This window comes from Diplotaxodon limnothrissa, linkage group LG7, assembly GCF_057381915.1.
Source record: "Diplotaxodon limnothrissa isolate DT_005_m linkage group LG7, D_limnothrissa_male_GT1.1, whole genome shotgun sequence".
NCBI classification, from domain to species: Eukaryota; Metazoa; Chordata; class Actinopteri; order Cichliformes; family Cichlidae; genus Diplotaxodon; species Diplotaxodon limnothrissa.
In genome coordinates this window covers 19484169-19505451 of record NC_140602.1, presented here as the reverse complement: position 1 = coordinate 19505451, position 21283 = coordinate 19484169, and the positions used below count along the sequence as shown (strand labels likewise).

General features: G+C 40.7%; 1 protein-coding gene across 1 annotated transcript in view; it reads right to left on the bottom strand.

Annotated features, from left to right (window-relative positions):
- kcnq1.2 (potassium voltage-gated channel, KQT-like subfamily, member 1.2) overlaps positions 1–21283 on the bottom strand; it is a 172037-nt gene that overhangs the window by 122794 nt on the left and 27960 nt on the right. The window contains exons 11-13 of the mRNA XM_085357638.1: positions 18442–18468; positions 16838–16891; positions 16130–16247 (exon numbers count right to left, since the gene is read on the bottom strand). Coding sequence (XP_085213764.1) covers positions 16130–16247; positions 16838–16891; positions 18442–18468 — 199 coding nt within the window. The remainder of the gene's footprint in view (positions 1–16129; positions 16248–16837; positions 16892–18441; positions 18469–21283) is intronic.

Sequence of the window (21283 nt, the reverse complement as noted above, 5' to 3'; positions counted from 1 at the left end):
AACAGTCAGACTCCAAACTCTGCCATGGCCAAGACCAAAGAGCTTTCGAAGGACACCAGGAAAAGTATTGTAGACCTGCACCAGACTGGGAAGAGTGAATCTACAATAGGCAAGCAGCTTGGTGTGAAAAAAATCAACTGTGGGAGCAATCATCAGAAAATGGAAGACATACAAGACCACTGATAATCTCCCTCGATCTGGGGCTCCACGCAAGATCTCATCCCGTGGGGTCAAAATGATCATGAGAACGGTGAGCAAAGATCCCAGAACCACACGGGGGGACCTGGTGAATGACCTGCAGAGAGCTGGGACCAAAGTAACAAAGGTCACCATCAGTAACACACTACAACGGCAGGGAATCAAATCCCGCAGTGCCAGACGTGTTCCGCTGCTGAAGCCAGTGCATGTCCAGGCCCGTCTGAAGTTTGCCAGAGAGCACATGGATGATACAGCAGAGGATTGGGAGAATGTCATGTGGTCAGATGAAACCAAAGTAGAACTTTTTGGTATAAACTCAACTCGTCGTGTTTGGAGGAAGAAGAATACTGAGTTGCATCCCAAGAACACCATACCTACTGTGAAGCATGGGGGTGGAAACATCATGCTATGGGGCTGTTTTTCTGCCAAGGGGACAGGACGACTGATCCGTGTTAAGGACAGAATGAATGGGGCCATGTATCGTGAGATTTTGAGCCAAAACCTCCTTCCATCAGTGAGAACTTTGAAGATGAAACGAGGCTGGGTCTTCCAACATGACAATGATCCAAAACACACCGCCCGGGCAACAAAGGAGTGGCTCCGTAAGAAGCATTTGAAAGTCCTGGAGTGGCCTAGCCAGTCTCCAGACCTCAACCCCATAGAAAATCTGTGGCGGGAGTTGAAAGTCCGTGTTGCTCGGCGACAGCCCCAAAACATCACTGCTCTCGAGAAGATCTGCATGGAGGAATGGGCCAAAATACCAGCTACTGTGTGTGCAAACCTGGTAAAGACCTATAGTAAACGTTTGACCTCTGTTATTGCCAACAAAGGTTATGTTACAAAGTATTGAGTTGTATTTTTGTTATTGACCAAATACTTATTTTCCACCCTGATTTACGAATAAATTCTTTACAAATCCTACCATGTGGATTCATGGATTTTTTTTTCACATTCTGTCTCTCACAGTTGAAGTGTACCTCTGGTGCAAATTACTGACCTCTGTCATCATTTTAAGTGGGGGAACTTGCACAATCGGTGGCTGACTAAATACTTTTTTGCCCCACTGTACAAATTATGAAAAAGAGGGAAAAAAAAGAAAAGAGAAAAAGAAAAAAACAACCAGCCCAAAGGCAGATACCTCACTTCCCAAAAGAGAGCAATGCATTTCCTGAAACTGACAACTGCTAGTACTTGTACTGAGGCCAAGAGAGAAAATGTGACAGAAACAGGCAGAAGGAAAGAGAGTAAGAGAGACAGTGGGGAGACAGGAGGAGAGCATATGTGTGACTTGAACTACAGACTGGAAAAAGAAAACAATGTTATGTAAATACTAGAGTTACACACCAAGCAGAGCTTGCAGATTCAGAGAAATGCACAGCACACACTTTGTACATCCAAACAGATAGCACATTATTTTTGATCCGTGCTTTGCTACAACGGAGATAAAAGTGCCCGTTATCAACTCTTTTGGAACTGGCAGACCATACCTATTGTTCACAGGGAAACTGTAGCACAATGTCTGAAGAGGGGAAAACAAACAAACAAACTGAGCAGTACTGGACTGCAGAGAGAATGGCACAGCTCTGATAAAGTAAGGAAACTGTGGTTTTGTCAATCTGCACTTTTATCTGTTTCTCCTGCTCGAAAACAAGAAAAAAGGAGGGAGGGGTGGTGGTGGGACATGACCATGGTAATAGCAATGATGGTGGTTGGTGGTGTTAATGTGGTGGTTTGGGGGCCACACCCGACTGCGGACACCAAACCCCTAAAAAACGTGGAGGTTTCCACTTGAGCTCAAACCTGTCCCCTCTGCTCTTCCTCACTCTCGGAGGATGAAATTGTTAAATCTACACGAAAACATCAAAACACAGAAAGAGCTCCGAAACCGTAGGCCAGACCATCCAAGGAGGAGTGATGTCGCTACAGTACAGCCTGCTGGTCAATGAGAGGAATTTATTTACCTCCCCGAGTCATAGCTCCCATCCTCCACTCGCCTCTGTACTGCTCACATGTGTTGTTTTTTTTCTTGTTTGCTCTGCTGAGATACTCAGTTTTCTTTCCCTTGGGATTTTTATTCCACATGGGTAAAAAATAAATAAATTATGCACATGCCGTTAAAAAATACAAACCTTTTCTTAAAACACTGTTAATCAGGTCACAGGCTTTGATTACCAGATTTGTTGGCTGCACATCCAAGATGTGAATCTCCTATTAAGATGTAATTTAATTTAAATAAGATGTTATTTGCCAGGTACAGGTACATACTTTATTTTATGTGTCATTACAGTAAGATGCTGCATTTTCTGTAGGACTATTCTAAAATAAATATAAAGTGCAGCAGTGTGCGCTTCTTTTACAGTCTCAATTTAAAAGTTACACATTTTGGGTATTTTTCGTTCTACAATTTAGGAAAAGGCCTTGATTATTTAAACACTAAGTTAAAATTTTTTTATCAGAAATTAAAAAAAAAAAAGTAAAATGTTTTTATATGTTTTGAGGAATTATTGCATTTAATACTGTATTACTCGTAGTATTTCTGTAATGTATTTGTAAAGTCCTGGCTAAACTAAATCCTGACTTTATTAGTAATTACATCCAAATTGTTCCCAAAACAACCCCCTGTCTATCTTACAGATCTGTTTAGTGTTTGATTACCACGAGTATGTTTTGAGACGCACCCATAACGGTCCACAAAGCCTTACCATAATAACCTACTTTGACAAACGCCAGCGCGTGTTGATGTTTTTCAGCTCACTGATGACGAACATTATCATCTGTCACCATCAAATGATCTCTGATCAGATCACACTACCCACATTTATGCCACTCTCATTTCTAATCTATGCTTAGAAACGTCTTCTTGTTTAATTTTTATATCAGTGTTCGAGCTGTGTGCACCACATAACTTTAAAACCCGACAATAATGACCAGTAAATTAATTAGAATTTTTTTTTTTTTTACATTTCGTGTTTTGGGGGTTTTATGGTTTATTTAAAATATTCAAGTGCATTCACACACACACAAGCAGAAAACATTATCCATCTAGTGTCATACAAACACTCATTCAGTAGAAAGTATGAAAAAATTGAATTACATCTCAAATTGTATCTAATTATGCTGCATAACTTTGTTAACACATCTTCATAACCCTAAATAAGGCAGTGAATAACACATTAGTGTAGGGTATTGCATGTAAATCTTGTGAATTTACCACTTTTCAGGGGTCAAACCTGAACCAGTGGCACTGCACTGCACTATTTTTGATCCACGGATACCCTCGCTGACTTTCTCCCCTGTTCTTCTGACAGGCTTTAAAAGAAAAGAATAAAACAGAGCTATAAAATTGCTTTAGTGTGCTGGAAAAAAGCTTTATAGCACATATACACTTGCAGTATAAAGAGACCAGCCTTTCAGCACTAGCAGGGACTTATTTGGAAGGTTATTAGTCTCATTTACTGCTACAGCCCCTTGGGGGGCCTTTAATTAAGAACTGGGCTCTATATAGCTCCTATTAACAAGAGTGGAAAAAAAATAAAGGTGCATGGAGGGGTTTGGGCGACACATCACCAAGGCTTACCTGGTCCCACTTTTTCATGATTTACAACTTTTCTTTCCACTAATTTAAAACATCTGTTCCCAGAGATATTTTAAGTCTTTGACCGATAACCTGCTGACTGCTTCTTTATCGCTGATACAAGGATTATATAATATACAGCAACAAGAAAGTCAGTTTTTTCTCTCTTTTTTCACTTTAATCCTGAAAATGGCTTACCTTTTTCCTCGTACTGCCATGGAAAATAAACTTCTAACGCCACACTTAGTGAGAAACGCAACCAGAAAAGCACTGTGGTTGGGTTTCTCGAAGAAGAAAAGGCAAAACTTCTCAGTGGAACAGCTGCAAGTGTGTGAGGTTGTGAAACTGTGCCTCCTATAAATCTTGCAAAGCGCAAAGTTCCCTCGATGGTGTCATGATAGAAGCGATACTCGGGCAACTAATTTCAGGGCTTGATGTCACAGTGGTCAGTGTGATAAAGAAATGTTCATAGGAGTGGATTTCAACTGAAGACAGATTTTTTCTTTCAGAGAATTCACATAAATTCTGCTAAGTTGAACTACCAGGAAGTATAAGCTGCCCGTTCTCAAAAAAAAGGAAAAACATATTTGTGGTCAGGTAACTGTGAATCGTTGCTTTTTCTCATGCTTTCAGCAATAAGTATAAGGAGAGAGTTTCTTAAGACGTTTTTATACCACAAAAAAAAATGTCATTTAAAACCCAATTCACAGAACACAATTACACCTTCAGTTATCTGCTGAATTTTTATTGCGGTGAAATTCATATGAAAACGTCCATATTTCTCTGTATTCTTAAAAAAATCTCCACATGAGTGAGTGAGTCGCGTGGCAGCAACTCAATGCTTTAGGGTTGTAACCTGTTTAAAGCAACCTGCTGATTTTTAAATCAATAGTGGGGAAGAAAGTTTTTTAAGTGACTTTGTATGTGGAATGGCAGTTGGTACCGGACAAACCTGTGAGAGTATTTCATAAACTACAGGGATTTTCCACACATAGCCATCACTGGTGTTTAAAGAGTATGATCAGGAAAAGGGGAAAATGCCCAACGAGCAGCAGTTCTGTGGGCAAAAATGTGTTGTTGGTGTCAGAAGTCTGAGAAGGACGGCAAGACTGCTTTAAGCTGATACGAAGGCAACAGTAACTCGTTACAATCATGGAAGGAGTAGAGGAGCATTTCTGAATGCACAACATGTTAAACCGAGAACTACCTTGGACCAAAGCAGTAGAATAGACAATGTGTAACAGTACTACCATAGCACCAACTAAGCATCACTTTAACACTAGCCTACCTGAGTATTGTTGCTGACCGTGGGATGAGATGATACAGCACCTCTGGGATGAGATGGAATAGTAGAATCACATCGTGGATGTGCAGCAACTGTGTGACTCTGTCATGTCAACAAGGACCAAAAGCTCTAAGGAATGTGGCATGAAGAATTAAGGCAGAAGGGGGTCCAACCTGGGAATAGCAATGTGTACATAATAATGTGGCCAGAAATATTTCACTCTAAAGGGAAGTATTATTAATCCAACTACACCCAAACCCTCCAACCTTATATTCAGTGGATGTATCCTTGACATGATGTCAGGACACATCCACATTCAACCTCTGGCTCAAACAGAGTGAGTCTTATTCAAACAGGTGGGACAGGCACTCGCCCAGAGTGGGAGTGAATACCCTCTCAAACACATCGGGACATGTGGACACATGAACCATATTACAAGTTCCCCGGCGGCCAAAAGCTAGGCCAGAATGTTGCGGCTCCCCTTTGGTCAGCCCCTTTTCTCTCCAGCAGGTAAACGCCCTGGTCCACCATCTACCCCTGCTTGTGCGTGTAAGAGGGGAGAAACCGCAGCGCCCCACAGACGAGCGCCATCAATGGGCCCTCTATTCATCCGCAGGTTCGGAACAGTGGCCTCTCTGATGGAGCTCCAGCACCTGGCTGCCGATGGACACAACATCAGAGGCAGGGTGGTAGCAGCATCGGTCGTCAGACTCACCACACCTGAATAAACCCCCACCCCCTTCCTCGAGCCCACATCAAATAGCAGGACTGGTCTATTTGAAAACCTGAGAGTAGGAGAGCTGAGCAAAAGAAAAAAAAAAAAAAAAAACAGTAGCCAAAGAGCTTCGCAAGGCAACGGGACTGGCTGTACAAACAGGTCACTCAGGTGCTGCTGCAGATTACTGTTTTTATTAACGAGAGCAAAGAAGAAACTGAGCCCTGTACTGAGGAAGGGGTGGTGGTGGTAGTGGCGGTGGGAGGCGTAAGGGACAAGAGCACAGAGCGAAACACACACGCAGAAGTCGAGAGATCGTATTTATACAGGTGCTTCTAATGCGAGCGGAGAGGGAGGCGCGCCTCGAGCACACAGCCAAGCATCTGCACAGAGTCCTCCAAGTAGGGACTGGGTTGGGCCTTACTTTGATTTCACTACAGTTAAAGTGGAAGCTGTCAGGATTAGTGCAAAGACTGCTGTGAAGTGTGCCGGGCAAACTAAACACACATTCGCACACCAAGTATGAGGACCTGCTTTGCAACTAAGATATATGGAACAAAACACACAAAGAAAAACAACATAAATGCAGTGTAGTTGTGGCATATTAATACAACTAACGCAGTAGGTTAGTTACTCCTGGTTACTATAAAGTAACGCCCCCCAACCCCCCCCCCACCCCCCCCCACCCCTCTCTATGTCTAATCTACAGCGTGAAATTAAAAGTAAAGTGGAGGTAAAACAAATAACCCCCTATTTCTGCCACACATTTTCTTTTTTTGTTCTTAGGTTTTATACTTTTGGTCTTTGCTGGGAAGTTTTTCCAAGTAATTTTACAGACTGTTTCGCTATTTTTACCATACCAGCTGTGCGGTGCCATTAATCACATGATTTAATTACAGTGTTTTGACATCTTTATTAAAATTATTATTGGCTTTGGGGTTTTTTTCTGTTTTGGTCCATAATGTGATTTTTTTTTTCTTCTTCTTCTTCTTCTTCATAAAGTAACCTTGTTTGGGAATAATTAAAAAATAAATGCACCGTTCCAAACCATCTGGAGTTTATCTTCAGTTTGTTAATGGCTGTGCTCAAGTGGGAAAAAAATATCCCCAAGCTACCTTATCTTGACTTCCATTATTAGGCATCCTAATAATTCAATTTTAGGTAATTATGTTGGTTTCATTAGTTTATAATGTATATTCAGCCTGAACGTTAGCATGCATTACAGCCCATTAGCACAAACATCATTAACTAGAACCAAATGGTCAAACGACATTCTGGATGGAAACAATTAAATTATGAGGGCAGCTAACAAAAACACAAATTGTCATTACCTTTGTCCTCACGGGTGTGTAATTGTTAACAGCGCTCTGGTCTAATGAAAACAAACATTTTTCTTTCTTTCTTTTTTCTCAATATTTTCTTGTCCCTAAACAAAAGGATCGGCAGCCGCGACGTCACGGAGCTGCTCGGTGAATCAGGCTGTGAAAACAGAAATTTCCTGAGGTCATTTTCCTTTTCCATGATCTGCTTTTTTTTTTCCCCCTTCTTCTTTGGGAATTGTGTCTTTGCAGTGGAAATGAAGAGAAACTGATGGTATAATTAAGGAGTGCAGGGCAGAGCGTTTACAGCTGATTCCTAGGATTTTAAACGTGGCCCTGAGGCAGATGAGACCTGCAAACACAAGCATCTCCACTGACTGTTTTTCCCCCACACAGTTTTATGGTCACCAGAAATAAGTGAGAATGTTGCATTTTTGAAAACATTTTGGGCAGTAATCAATAAAATAATTCTCATATAAGAGATAGGACACATCCACACACTTTCTCTTTTGTTTTGGTTTTGCACATTAATTTATTTTTACAAAAAATCTGATCGTTTCAATGAAGTCTGGCTGCAGCTTCAAATACTATTAACTGTAGCCTGAACCCCGCACCACACCGGGATACCTCCAAAAACAGCACTGCGTGATTTGCTTGGTTCAGTCCACCTCTGTCTGCGCTCCAGATTGCAGATTTCATTAACGCTAATGGGGTCGAAAGTGGCACGCATATCTTTTAAAGCCACTTCATACGGACCTGGAAATAATCTGGATGTCACAGTTAGACATTGTGCTGATGAGCGAATCTTGTTTTTTTTGTTTAAAATTATGTCTGGATGGGTTATTTATGCAGTACTTGCCTGCTGACTCGCTGGATTTTCCCAACCTGCGGTAAGAGGCCATAAAGAGGGCCATTCGCTTAGTTGTTGATGGTCCCCTCACCATAAAACCGTCCTAGAATCACCAACACCACTGAGGGGGAGTAAACATTCATCCCTAATAAGAGCAGCATGAGGTGCCTTCACTAATGCAGGATGGCTAGTGTAAAGCCAAACTAAATACACTCTTTAATTAAAAAAAAAAAAAAAAAGTCCCTGAAAGTTCTCTTTATTGCTCTGTGTGTGACCTGCACATCATAAAACAAGGCCTTCAGATTCTCCTTTTGGCCTTGGAGGGAGAATTTGCTCATTATTTGGCACTAGAGCAAAAGCAGACTTATCATTTCATTCACTATGTGAAAGCATTAAAACGGTCCATGATCTCAATATGGTTCTTTCTCCTTGTTTGACTCAGGTTTGCCAACTTTTGTAATTGTGTTACATGCTTTTGGCATGTAACAAGAGCCTTCAGGTTCTGCATAGTGCTCTCCTGCTACCAAAATTAATCCCATGCTAAAAAAAGAGGAAGCCTCAAAGCTACTTCTAATAAAAAAAGAAGTTACATCTATCCAAAATGGAGCTTTGTTTTTGCATTCTGCTTTTCTGCTTTTTCTCAGCTATCAGATTTTCACCATGCAATATTGAAAAGTATTGAATGAAAGAGTAAGGGTATATAGAAGCATTTGTAGCAAAGAAATATGTGAACAATTGCTCTGTGTTTACTTCATAAATGACTCGTAACATCTTAGTGTAATGCCGTGCAGAAGAAAGAACTAGGACCTTTTTTTTGCTGCCTTAACCACGATTCCAAAAAACTTGGGACACTGTTTAAATTGTAAATAAAATCAGAATGAAATGATTTGCAAATCTCCTCAAACCATATTTTATTCATGACAGAACACCGTAAACACAGCACCTTGAGCATCTTGAGGGTGACAAAAGCCTGAAAAACAACAACTTGAGGAACATTTTGGCACTGATTATGTTAACTGGCAGCAGGTCAGTAAAATCTTCATCTTAAAGAGGCAGATTTTTTGAGAAGTAAAATTGGACAGAGGTTGCCCAATCTGCAAAGACCATGTCTACAAATTCTGGAACAACTCCAGAAAAATGTTCTTCAACATAATATTGGAAAGGCTCTGAATACCTTGTTATCTACAACACATATTATCATCAAAAGATTCAGTCAGTCTGCAAAAATCTCTGTGTGCAAAGGAAAAGGCCGAAAATCAGCACTGGATGAGCTTTGGGCCCTCGGGCAGCACTGCATTAAAAACAGGCGTGATACTGTCATGGAAATCACTGCTTGGACTCTTCTTGAAATTACTGTATGTGAACACAGTTGACTATGCCATCTGCAAATACAGTCTGAAACTCTATCATGCAAAGAAGCCATATGGTAGCATGATTCAGGAACGCTGTCATCTAAAGCTCATTAAAAATCGACTGAGGCAAAGTGAAAAAATGGATCAAATTTAAATTTGAAATTCTTTTTGGAAAACATGGACACTGCATATTCTGAGCTAAAGAGGAGAAGGATCATCTAACTTGTTTTGATGCATGCTAAATCATCCAGAAAGTGGATAGTCTTCATCTGGACGTTGCATTTTTAATGTGTTTTCAGCTGAAATGCTATTTTTCCTGTTGCACTACAGGAAAGATGCTGAAGGTCAGTCAGTGTAGAGTCAGTAGAGACTGCATTGGAGTCAGTGTAACGTTTCTCTGGTGCATCCAGTAAGCTGGAAGTTTATCCACAAGTTGCGTGACTCCGTTTACCAAAAGCAGACACGGCATGCACGCGGATAATTAGAATCTGTGAAAAAAAAATTTGACAAAAGAGTTATGAACACTGCAGCAATTACACCACAAGACACCCAGCTAAAACCATGCCTGTAAAAAGGAAGCCAATTTAAACTTCTATTGTTCTCTAATGCCAGCATAGCTGCAGCATTTATGGTGCAACGTTTTTTGGCTCACTGAGTAGAATTAAAGCATTTCTAATCGTCCAAGTGAGTAAATGCCGTGTGGAGGTCAGCATCCATATAATAAGCCAGAGTCTGTAATAAGATTAAATACTGAATATGCTTCCATACAGCTCTGTTATCCAGAGGATATGAATCAGTGTGTGGCTGCTTTACTGCTCCAAGACTATTTTCTGTCTTTTGTAGGCTCTAGAAACTGGCAAAGAGTCAAGAAGCCGGGCACAATTAGTTCTTTTCTTTCTCATTTTTTTTCCCTATCTAGTCATAAAGCAGCAGTACTCAGGCAGCTTTTCTTGTAGCAGGGCAGGAGGCTGATCTTACCTCGTCATTTGTCTGCGTGCGTGTGGGTGTTTCGCGCATGTGCCCAAAGCAGGGCTCTCGCCTAGTCTAATTTGTCATTATAACACTTGGCAGAAAGGCCAAAAAATTTTAAGAGGATTTACTGGGTATTTTAACATTAGATTCACTGTTGAATCTTACATAAGGTCCCATAAAACTACCTGGCCTACACATGTTTTGAAGCAAACAGTTGAGGAGAATGGTGAAGGGGGGAGGGGGGGGGGGGAGTGACATTACTCAGTGTTTAAAAAGACAGACAGCAATGCATTGGAGATTTTTCCCCTCTTGACTGAGTACCATATGTTGGAAATCATGCCGTCAGTATCAGAGTACAGTAGACAAGACTGGGATACTGAGGCCACACGGACAAAAAGTCAATTTGTTCAGAGAGCTGCACAAAAGACGCTGGTTCCTAAGGAGCGAGAGGCCCCTACTTGAAGAGAGCAGGCCGTGATGCATGTGCATCTGTGCCTTCAAACCCTCCTGTGGTGCTGCAGTGGCATTGTTTCTCTCGTCTTAGTTTGTGAGAGAGGAACTAATTAAGATCTGCCTGCAGGTGGCCCATGCTGACTTTTACAGGTCTGAAAGGAGTAGGAGGCCACACCCGGAAGGGAAAAGGGGTGACAGCCTCAGGTCACAAGACGACACAGATTCTAGATCTGGCACTGCAACTAGGGGAGTTATTGGGTACACGGAGAGGCTGGAAAGAGTCAAGGAGAACAGAAAGAAACAAGTAAATTAGAGCAGAAACCAGGGGGAGAGAGGACACAATCACTGCAATCAGCTAAACAAGGCCTTCCTCTGTTTAGGGGCTAAGAAGTGTACTTGGAAACATTTACTCATTCTCCAAGAGGGTAAATGTCAATCTGCTGCGGGGTTGGGTTTAGGATCAGCAGCCCTGCTGGGGTTTGTTATGATTTCATTAAACAGCCAACCACTAAATCTCACAAATTTACAAAATCAGAGTGCGCGACAGTACGTGAGTACACACACAGCACATCACATCAAAACCACTAAGCCACTAGGTTCTCACATGCGTGTACACAATCCACGGAAACAAGTGTTTGCTTGAATCGTACCAAAACCAAGTCTCATTTGCAGGAGGATAGGTAAACAAAGAGCAAAGGACATGTTTTTAAAAAAAAGGAAGAGTGATGACTGTGAAACAAGTGCATTTAATGTCTGCGTTTCTTCACTTTGTGTTCCTTTTAACAAAAAAAAAAAAAACTTATTTCATGCAACCTATAAAAGAATCACAGTGAGACGCTTTGAAACAAACAGGGCAAACAGCAGTGACGTAACAACAGTGAGCTTGTGCATGTCTGGGGTTCAGAGGAACAAAGACATGATTGCATGCGGACGCTGCCCCGCACCACTTCCTCTTCAGAAGCCCAGAGACATCACAGCCAGCTGTATTGATGTCTCTCTCTCTCTCTCTCTCTCTCACATGTGAATAAACATACATGCATGCACATTTTGGGGGTAGTCTGCTTTAGTGAAGCCAAACAAACAGTGGAATGTTCCAGCCGCTGCTGTCGCTGAAGAATTAAAGCGATAGAGATACCAGAAATGTAGAATGAATGAACAAGTGGCAACCGTCACTACAGAAAGAGTCAAACTCACATTACAGCTGGAAGCTGTGGAAGGAAGTCCAAAACATTTCAGAATATAAAGTAACAGAAAACTGATATAGCGTGGGCGCACGCAATTCGCCCAGGGCAGAAAGGGTGGATCTAGTAGCTGCAGAAATCCAGATAAGGATGGCAAATGACAGTGCTGTCCTTGGTGGCGTGACACCAGGGGCAAAACAAACCCGCTGCTATGGGAGTGCCCAGCAAGGCCCAAATATGAGCTTGGCTGTTACAGCTGAAAGTTATGGGCACAGCAGAGATGGATACAAATGAAAACAAATTACTGTCCGTCTCTGGAGCTCACTCTCACACACTCAAAGGGTCTCACACCCACACGCAAACTGTCACGCACAAACACACGTAAGGCAAAAAAAAAAAGAGCATGTGGAAGATAAACAGACGCAGATAAACATAGCTGTCACTAAGGAAGTCCAGATTTTTATCAGATTCATTTAAGTATTTCCCAAGTGCAGTTAAATAGAGCAAGAGGTTTTTAACAAAGCTTTTACAAACATACTAGTTGGGCTATTGGGATGCTTAATTTAGTTTCTGTGTGCAAAGTAAATTCAACTATTTCTGAAAAACATCCAGAATAACTTTCGCATTGAACTACTGGAGGTGGTTCATCACCAGGAGCGACGTATGTTTTGAGTTGTCGTGGTGGTGGTGGAAAACAAAGCGATGACTCAGACTGAGTTTTGCTGCTTGAGGTTTTCTTATAAAGTCTTCACACAACCTTCTGTCCTCATTATTCCTTCTACCTTGTTGAGATTCCTAGTTCCAGACATACTGAAGTGTCCCCACGGCTTAATATTCCCAGCACTGTTTCACTGTGGGGATGGAGTTCTTGTGGTTGTAGGCCTTTCCCTTCTTTCTCCAAACATAAGCAGCGTCTCTGTGGCCAAAGAGCTCTAGTTTTGTGTCATCTGATCAAAGGATGCACTTCCAGTCCAGGTTGTCCTCAGCATACTTCAGTGTGGCTTAAAGGTGTCTGTGCTTCTTGAGTTTTTCTTGGTCTCAGTCCATTCCTGTGCAGGATTCTAGCGATTAACTTCTTTGAGACTCCAATTTCTGACTTAGATAAGTCACTAGCAGTTGTTCCAGAGTCTTTAGACACATTTCTCACTAGATTTCTTTACAATCTTTGAAATATTTTGCTTGCTGCCTCTGCCAGGCTGTGTTGCTCTCTTTGAATTTCACTTGGAAACAACGTGATAACTTTATATATCTACCTCCTCCTTTGTCAGCAATTCTTTTTCTCAAGTCTAACGAGATTTGTTTTGTTTTCAGCATGATGCTTTCTCAAGTGACAGCTTAAACCCTCATTCACGTTTTTCTACTGTGTGTAAATTGGAAGAAAACCCTCAGTTTTAACTTGATTTTACAAGTTTTGAGCATTACAAAGTTAAAACACATCATCAAGTACCTTTAAAATGTTTTGACACAAACTTGAAATTTTATAGTGAGGCTAATAATGTTGTAGTATACCATAATGTTCCCTATGTGTTACAATAGATAATTGCAAAAAAACAGGAAAGATTAAGTTCATGTAAGTTATAAATAAAGTTTCTTTGCATATTCGTTTTTGTTTTTTAAACATACACCTGAACACTTCTGTAAAAGCTCTTTGGATTCAGAGTGCGTCATTTTAACAGTTAATTAATATGGTATCTGTAGTTAGCACTCAGCCTGTCACTATACATGGGCACACCTGTCTTGTTTCCACTGATCATATAATAATGGTGTCAATCTATTCTACACTAGAAAACAGCAATGAACAATCAACACAGCATGTACTAACAAGATGAGCTCCTTTCTGTTCCAAGAGTTCCAGATACTTTTATCATAAAAATATATGTTTTACGTTATCACATTTTTACAGGAGTGGCAAACACATCAAATGATAAATAGGGGTTTAGTTAGTTTTGGAGACTTTACTTGCAAAATCTTACATTTTCCACAGCGTCCCTCTGACCAGCAGATAAGATCAGGGGAGCATGGAGGGATGACGAGGTTAAGAAAAGAAAAACAAAGAAAAGAAAGAGATGAAGAAAAACAGCAGGAGAGTCAGTGGAATTCAAGTGCTTTATGGAGGAACAATCCTGGACCAATGCCACAAACAAGCAAGGGAAAAGCCTGCAAGAGAAACAGTGGAAGCATTCTTGTGCAACTTGCTATTGAAATTGGTTTTGTTAAAGTTCAATTAAGAACCAGAATTGGCTTCAACTGTGGGTGAAGCGGATTTTATTACGTCTCAGATATGCTGAACTCGAATTAGAACTTGATGGATATTGTTGTATGGTTTCCATCTACAGAAGTGCACAAAGCTTTTAGGTTTCCAGAGAGCAGAGAAAGGAGAACAAAAAAAGCGGGCAAGCCAGATATGGCAGTGAGTGATGGATGTGTTTCGCAGAGCCATAGCAGACTGAAGAACGCCTATTCAGAACTTATTCCGGTTTCTTCCAGAATATCAATAACACCACTAACCCATCACCATCTCAACCAATTTGAACACTTAACAGCAGATTCTGGATGACAACACTCTCCACCAACACCTTCAAACTACAAATCAGAGACTTGGAAAATCACTGCCAACAGTCAGTGAAGCTGTTCTTGTGACACATGGTTGTCCAACACCTTACTTAGAGCATTTTCACATCTGAGGTATTTAGTTCATTAGATGGAACTTCATTTTCCAACCATGATGTGGTTTGTTTGTGCAGATGTAAAAAGGGCAACAGCACTTGTGTAAGGAGCAAAGCAACCTCGCCAACACCCTTTTGAGGCGGTCCGGTTCCAAATGAACTCCAGAGTTCCTTTATGTTGAGATTGGGATTTAGTTTCAACCCAACTACCAGGTGTACAGTGAAAATCTGAGCCAATCGCCTTCCTGTAGCCAGGAGTAAATTCTCTACATTTTCCACTTGATGCAGAACACAGCACCTTCTTCCTGTACTTACTTTAGTTGGCCAAAACACCCAATGAAAGTTCTTGCATGGTGAGATTGTCACATTTTGGTTCACTTGGTGTTTTCTCTGTGAAAAGAAACCAAACAGCAGGAGGACGCTACAACTCGACAACTCAAATCATCAACTGATTTGGACCACAGTTAATAAACTGTAGGTGTGAAAACGCCCTAAGACACTTGAAGCTGGGGGGGTTTTCACTCCAAGGACAAAACCATACAAGTGCCTCAGTGCAGTACAATTAAAATTACTACATGTTTACAGTACACAAGCTCTTAATTCTGCATTAAAAAATGCTGGCGATCACTTTGAGAAATGCACACTTTGGCCTGTCTACATATTTAGCCTCCTACGACCCGAACACTTCCACGGCATGCATTTTCAATTTCTCTTTGATATTTGGGCTGATTGGGACCTGACGAATGTAAAAACAAAGAACTACCAGATTTGTTTGTTTTTTACCTATTTTTTGTTTCTAAGAAAAATGAGAGCCACATATGAGGATATTAGTTTAAATTTTCAATAGAACAGTAGCAGTATAATGTCCTAGTAAGCGGATATCAGGCCCTTGTAGAGCAAAATTGAGTATTTTGGTCTAAATAACCCAAAATGTGATATCCACATATGTGGACGCAGGGTCCTAGGAGGTTAAAGTAGGAATCAACCTTTTTACCGCCCATAATCTTTTAAGCCTCCAGCCTCCAGAGTTTAGTCTTTAGGGACTCTGTATTACTTCTCAATGCAGCAGGTAAACACCAATCTGGAGGTAATGATGCTTCACTTATTTAAGACTTATTTAGAACACACCCTACTGATATATCTGTGCAAAACCTTCCCGCTTTTGAACACTTGAACACACATTGGACCAGCAAACAACATCAGTGAATTCTCTTCTGCTGAGGGCATGTGACGACAAGCCGGCTGCTCCATAACGTGTTATGTAATCAGCTGAGAAGGATCTCTTTGACATTTCTCACAAGACTAAAGGGATAATCCTCTTTACACCACTACGTACCTGATATGGCCGTTGAGTCTCTTTAACCCTCAAGGGAGTTGGGAAAAAACAAATACATTTAGAAAGCAGCTAGAGGGGCTCTCTGTTTTGACAAAAGGCCTTTCAGCTGAATGACCAGTAGGAAAATCAGTATAATATAGATCAGTGAATAAAGGTCAGAGCTGGGTGATGGATGAGAAGAAAATGGGGCCTTAAGAAAAGAAGGAGGCGAAGCTCTCTGGGACTTACTGAGTTTTGTCAGTTACCACAGGCAGTGGAATATCCTCGCTCATGTCGTCTAGCTCATCGGTTAAGCTGTTGGCTCGGGAGATATCGATGGACGTGCTGTTATTAGGACTCCTCTTCACTGCAACGACAGAAATATAACATTTCAATTCAATTTAATTCATTTCAGTTTTATTTCTATAGTACAAAATCCAACAAAATACGACTCAAGGTGCTTTATATCCAGAAAAATAGAGAGAAAAGAATCAGACAACCACCTATGAGCAAGCACTTGGTGTCAGTGGGAAGGAAAAACTCCCTTTTAACAGGAAGAAACCTCCAGCAGAACCAGGCTCAGGGAGGGGCGGAGCCATCTGCCATGACCAGGTAGGGGTTAGGGGAGTGTGATAGGACAGCAACTACATTTCCAGATACAATTTTATATACAGTTAACTAATACAAAAGGGATGTTTTTAAATGGGTCGAGTGAAAAGGTGTTTTTTTTTTAAAGGTTTTAAAGTTGTGAGTGGCTGTAGAGTGTGAAGATGTCTGTGAGTTCTAGTATGCGTCACACAGTCACACAGTAATAAAAGTACCTCGTGGGTTGATCGGAAAATGTATGATGTAAGATTTCATTGTCAGATTTCATTACAATATGAGACGCACAGCATTGTGAGATGATTTAAGGCAGAGATACGAAGGGGTGAGAAAACTGAAAAAACTGAAAGGTACCTGGAGAGCCAGGACAGCTCAGAGTGAAAGATGACCAAGAATGTTGAGGAGGGCCTGAAGCCATGAAAATTTATTAAACCAGAAGGGGAAGGGAGAAAAACAGAAGAAAGGGGGTAAAAATGAGACTTGAGAATATAAGAAATAAACACACTCATCATGCATTTAATGGCATTTCAAGAGCATACTTGCTACAGTACAGCAAAGGCGTTGCAGTTCTGAATGAACTTTAGAAAAGGATGCAAAAACACTTTTTGTGAGAGTGTACAGTATTAATACAGGTTCAATAAATCAATCAAACATGTTGCAATTTGTTTGAAATAATTGTCACAGACCAGCTAGTAGGAAAAGAAAATGTATAAGAGAAACAACATAACGAGAAGCTGAAATTGCAGTACTCTGTTTCAGCAGTCTAGCCAGCTGGCTGCTGGTGCAGGCAAAAACAACAGCACAGAACATCATGTGTAGCAGGGTCTTGACCTGCAGTCAGGCTGTCAGCAGAGTTTGACGTGCCTCTCCTCCAAACCACCGAGCCTCTATTGTGATAAAGAATGGAGAGGCAAATCTTCGTCCAAGAACAGAATGACCATTCCAATTCAAGCAAAAGGCATTCAACCTCTCTTGTGTTCCATCATCGAGTTTGTTTGACATTGTCCGACGTGGAAGCAGAGATAGCCAGAGAGAGGGAGTGGAGAGAAGTGAGAGGAATAGATTCTACCCAGAGCCACTTTTAACAGCAACTTCACATCACTGAAGAAGACATTAACGGGCTTATTGGCCATGAAAACAAGACGGGTTTATTCACAATCTGGTTAATCTGCTCCGTCATTCTGAATGTTTTCGGTGAAGGCCGTGGTCCACAGGAAAAGGAGAAAGGGAGAGCGGAGTGCAGAAACTAGATTGCAATAGAAACAGGGTGAAAAGTGCAGCCGATCCATAGAGAGATTCTCACAGACGGGGACTCGGGTGGGGCCAGACAGATAAGTGGAGCGATAAGCTGGACACTGACTAAATCAAACAATGACCAGTTTAGTTCTAACCACTAGAGCTCCACAATGGTAGCTTATCAACTCCACAACCCCGCTCCCTCCCTGCCGCTTTTCAGCGTCCCAGTCTGGGTCCCCACGGTCCCCAAGGCCCCTGTCCAGCCCCGTTCCTCGCCCATGATGTTGGCAGGGCACCCAGTAAAGAAAACAGGCGGGTCAACACGGGCCCAGTCTCTCTGCTTGGCTCTGGTTTGGTCTAGCTGAGCACAAAGGCTCAGCCAGCCAGCAAGTCTAATTAAAATACTGTCTGGGCCACATTACATAGACAGGCTAGCTAATGATTAACACAGGCGAGTGGAAGAAAAAGCACTATTTAGCCGGTGAAAGGTGCTACTGGTTACAGTGCAGTGATATTTATTGCATGTGCTCAGTTTTTTTTTGGTTGGTTTCTAAAGAAATAATGAACATAGTGTGACTTTTTTTTTTAATTCAGCACTGTAATGTAAAAGATTACACAACGGAAACTTCAGATATAGTGGCATCAACCACTGAACCAGCTTGCTTAAAGCACTTTGTAGACATTATGACATATGAGATGAAATGATCTGGTGGTATGCTCACCTGATTGCCTGAGCATCCTGGTGATTCCTATAAAAAACAACAAGAAAATGCACAATCTGACTATGTTTTCAACTATTTTTCACACCTTCATCTTTTCCTTTCATGAAAAATGAGTAACTTGTGTTAAAAGTAAGCCAGATACAGCTGCAAATGTGCATTATTACTAGAAGGCAATGTTACCCTGTAAATTTAGTTCCTGCTGCTAAGCATTTCACTTGTGGGAAGAGATACCCCCATAGCGGCAACAGCAATAAACCATCAAAGTGAAATTGACCAACTTTCCAGAAAGCATGAGTATAAATTTATAATTTAAGTTCTTCAGTGCTGTAAATGTTAATGCGTGTATACACAGTTCTTTCAACACTGTTTTCACTTAGGATCATCAAGACGCCTCAGTGATTGGTGACATTTCTTAGCAACAACTACTGAATGACTGCGGGTAAATTATTTTTAAGAAATCCAGCCCGGTGCCAAGTTGAAAGAGTGTCGGTTAAAACAATAAAAGACAGTTGACATTGCAGATGTCTGTTTTATGGGTGGATCTGAAGCAGAGATCATACAGTGCCGTGCTGCTTAAACTCAGACGTTATAATTAGTGACAGCAGGCTGCAGACTTCGGCTTCTTTCAATGGTTTTATGTCATCCATAACTTGTTCCAATTCCGTTTTCCACTCCATAGTCTTGCAGTCTTTCATGTGTATCTATTTAGTATTATTTATTGTTTACACAGAGTATGCAAAACATTTAAATGCTTACTGGCCTGTAAATCTGCTTGGCTATGTGTAAATATGTGGATGGATGCTAAACAGAATTTCTTAAATAACTTGTTTAATATCAACTTTGATTTGGTTGCTTTTAATCCCCACATACGTGCAGCCATATGTTTTCCTTCATTATCTGAGATCCACCTAATTAAGCAGACAACTATGTATGTTTTCCTCTGTGCAGTTTGTTCTTCTAGCAATGGTCTCGCCTTTATGTCAAGTTTATGTCACTCCAGCTCCTTTTAAGATTCCGTGCTTTGACAGGAAAAACTCATAAAGTGCATTTATTAACCTGGCGTCTGGGTCAGTTCATTTAGTGGGGTTGGCTTTTAACACAGGAAGCTAAACCACTTCTCTCTTTAACTAATTATCAATCATAAACTGTGTCTGTAGACCTGCATTTAAAGTAGACGTCTCTATTGATATGAACTGGGCTGCAATGAACTGGGTGCTGCCAGGCCAGATTTTTCACTATGTGAATAATGAATAATAATGGCTTTGGTATGACCAAGGAATTACTAAAATGCAACTGGCATTACAACAAATTCCCACTTGTAACTTGCTGACAAGCTGGCGTTTTAAAGATTTTTCCATTTAAGCCCACTGTGAATTTCTGTGGCCAGCGCGGGGGACAAGTGAAGCAGTAAAGAGCTTGTAACCATGACCTCTAATCACCACTGAAGCTGTAATGGCTTCCATATGGCTTACACCTGGCAGCCATCTTGGCTCTAAAGGGATCAGGATAGAGCCCCTGTTTACTATGTGAAAAAAAGGAACTAGTGCTGCTCAGATAAACCTCCTTCTATAATGATTGTAGCACATATACAGGTATCTATATATTCACGCATCTACTCTATCTCCTCCTTGACGGTTAGGCAAATCTAAACGAAACTTTACACAAAAACTGTTACATATTCAGTGATTGTTAGCATCTAGATGTTTTGTTTGGGGTTTTTTGTTTTGTTTTTTTAAAGATTTACGATAAATCCAAACTGTTTCGAGCTTCTTCCCTGCGAATGCAATGTTACGTTCTCCATTTGAGTTTGTTTCACGGCACGCTAAACGTATGTTGTATAAATTTAAAATTTGTATTGGCGATAGAATTTTGTTCAAGTCACCACAACATAAAGATTTTTTTTTTAAAGCACAACAGGCCTGGCATAAACCACCCACATGTTAGGTCGCTAACTAGCTAACGGTCACAGTTTATCAGAATCAGAATAATTTAATAATCCCTAATGAAATTTTGAAATTTGGTTTATGAACTGAGAGCACCAAGTTGTTATCTTTTGGAAGCAACAGGCTCTAGAAGACACAATATGATGATGATGATGACCACTACTTTTTAGCACTACCAATACAAAACTTCACAATTATGAACAATGAGATGACTGTTATGATTTAACATTATTTAACATGTTCTTTTCTCGTGCAGAGTGCAATTACTTACTAGCTGGCCACAAATGCTGCCATAAAAGCAATGCACATCATGAGGAACGACTGCTGAGCGGCAGTCAGTCCTCATGATGTGCATTACTTTTATGGCAACTCTACTAGCGTTAAGATAAACATAAACCTTAAGGCTAGTAGAGTCTTCCTGCATCATGTTCCTGCATCTTCATGAAAATGTTGGTCCAGGGTCAGAATTGAAATGGAGCAATCACATTGTTGTGATATAATTTTGTGGCCAGCCAGTAAGTCTAATTTCTGGAAGAAATAGTAAACATTTTAAGTGTTTTATTTATTAATTTATACAATATAATAAATATATTATCAAGTTATGTTTGCTGTTGGTGAAATTTAGGTTACTCATATTAGTTTTCTTGTTTATAAAAGCATTAGATAACTTCTTGGCTACCTGTTAATTAAATGTTATCTAAACGCTCAGACAACATCACTGGCTAGTTGTAATGCTGACCCTGAATTAACATCATTATGATAGCATAGGAGCAACAGCAACATGGCAATATCAGATTGCATTCATTTGCATGCAACATTTTATTTACAATATTTATTATCACAGCTATTCAAAATAAGCTGGACCATTCCAACAGTTAATAGCTCTAAACTACCATAAG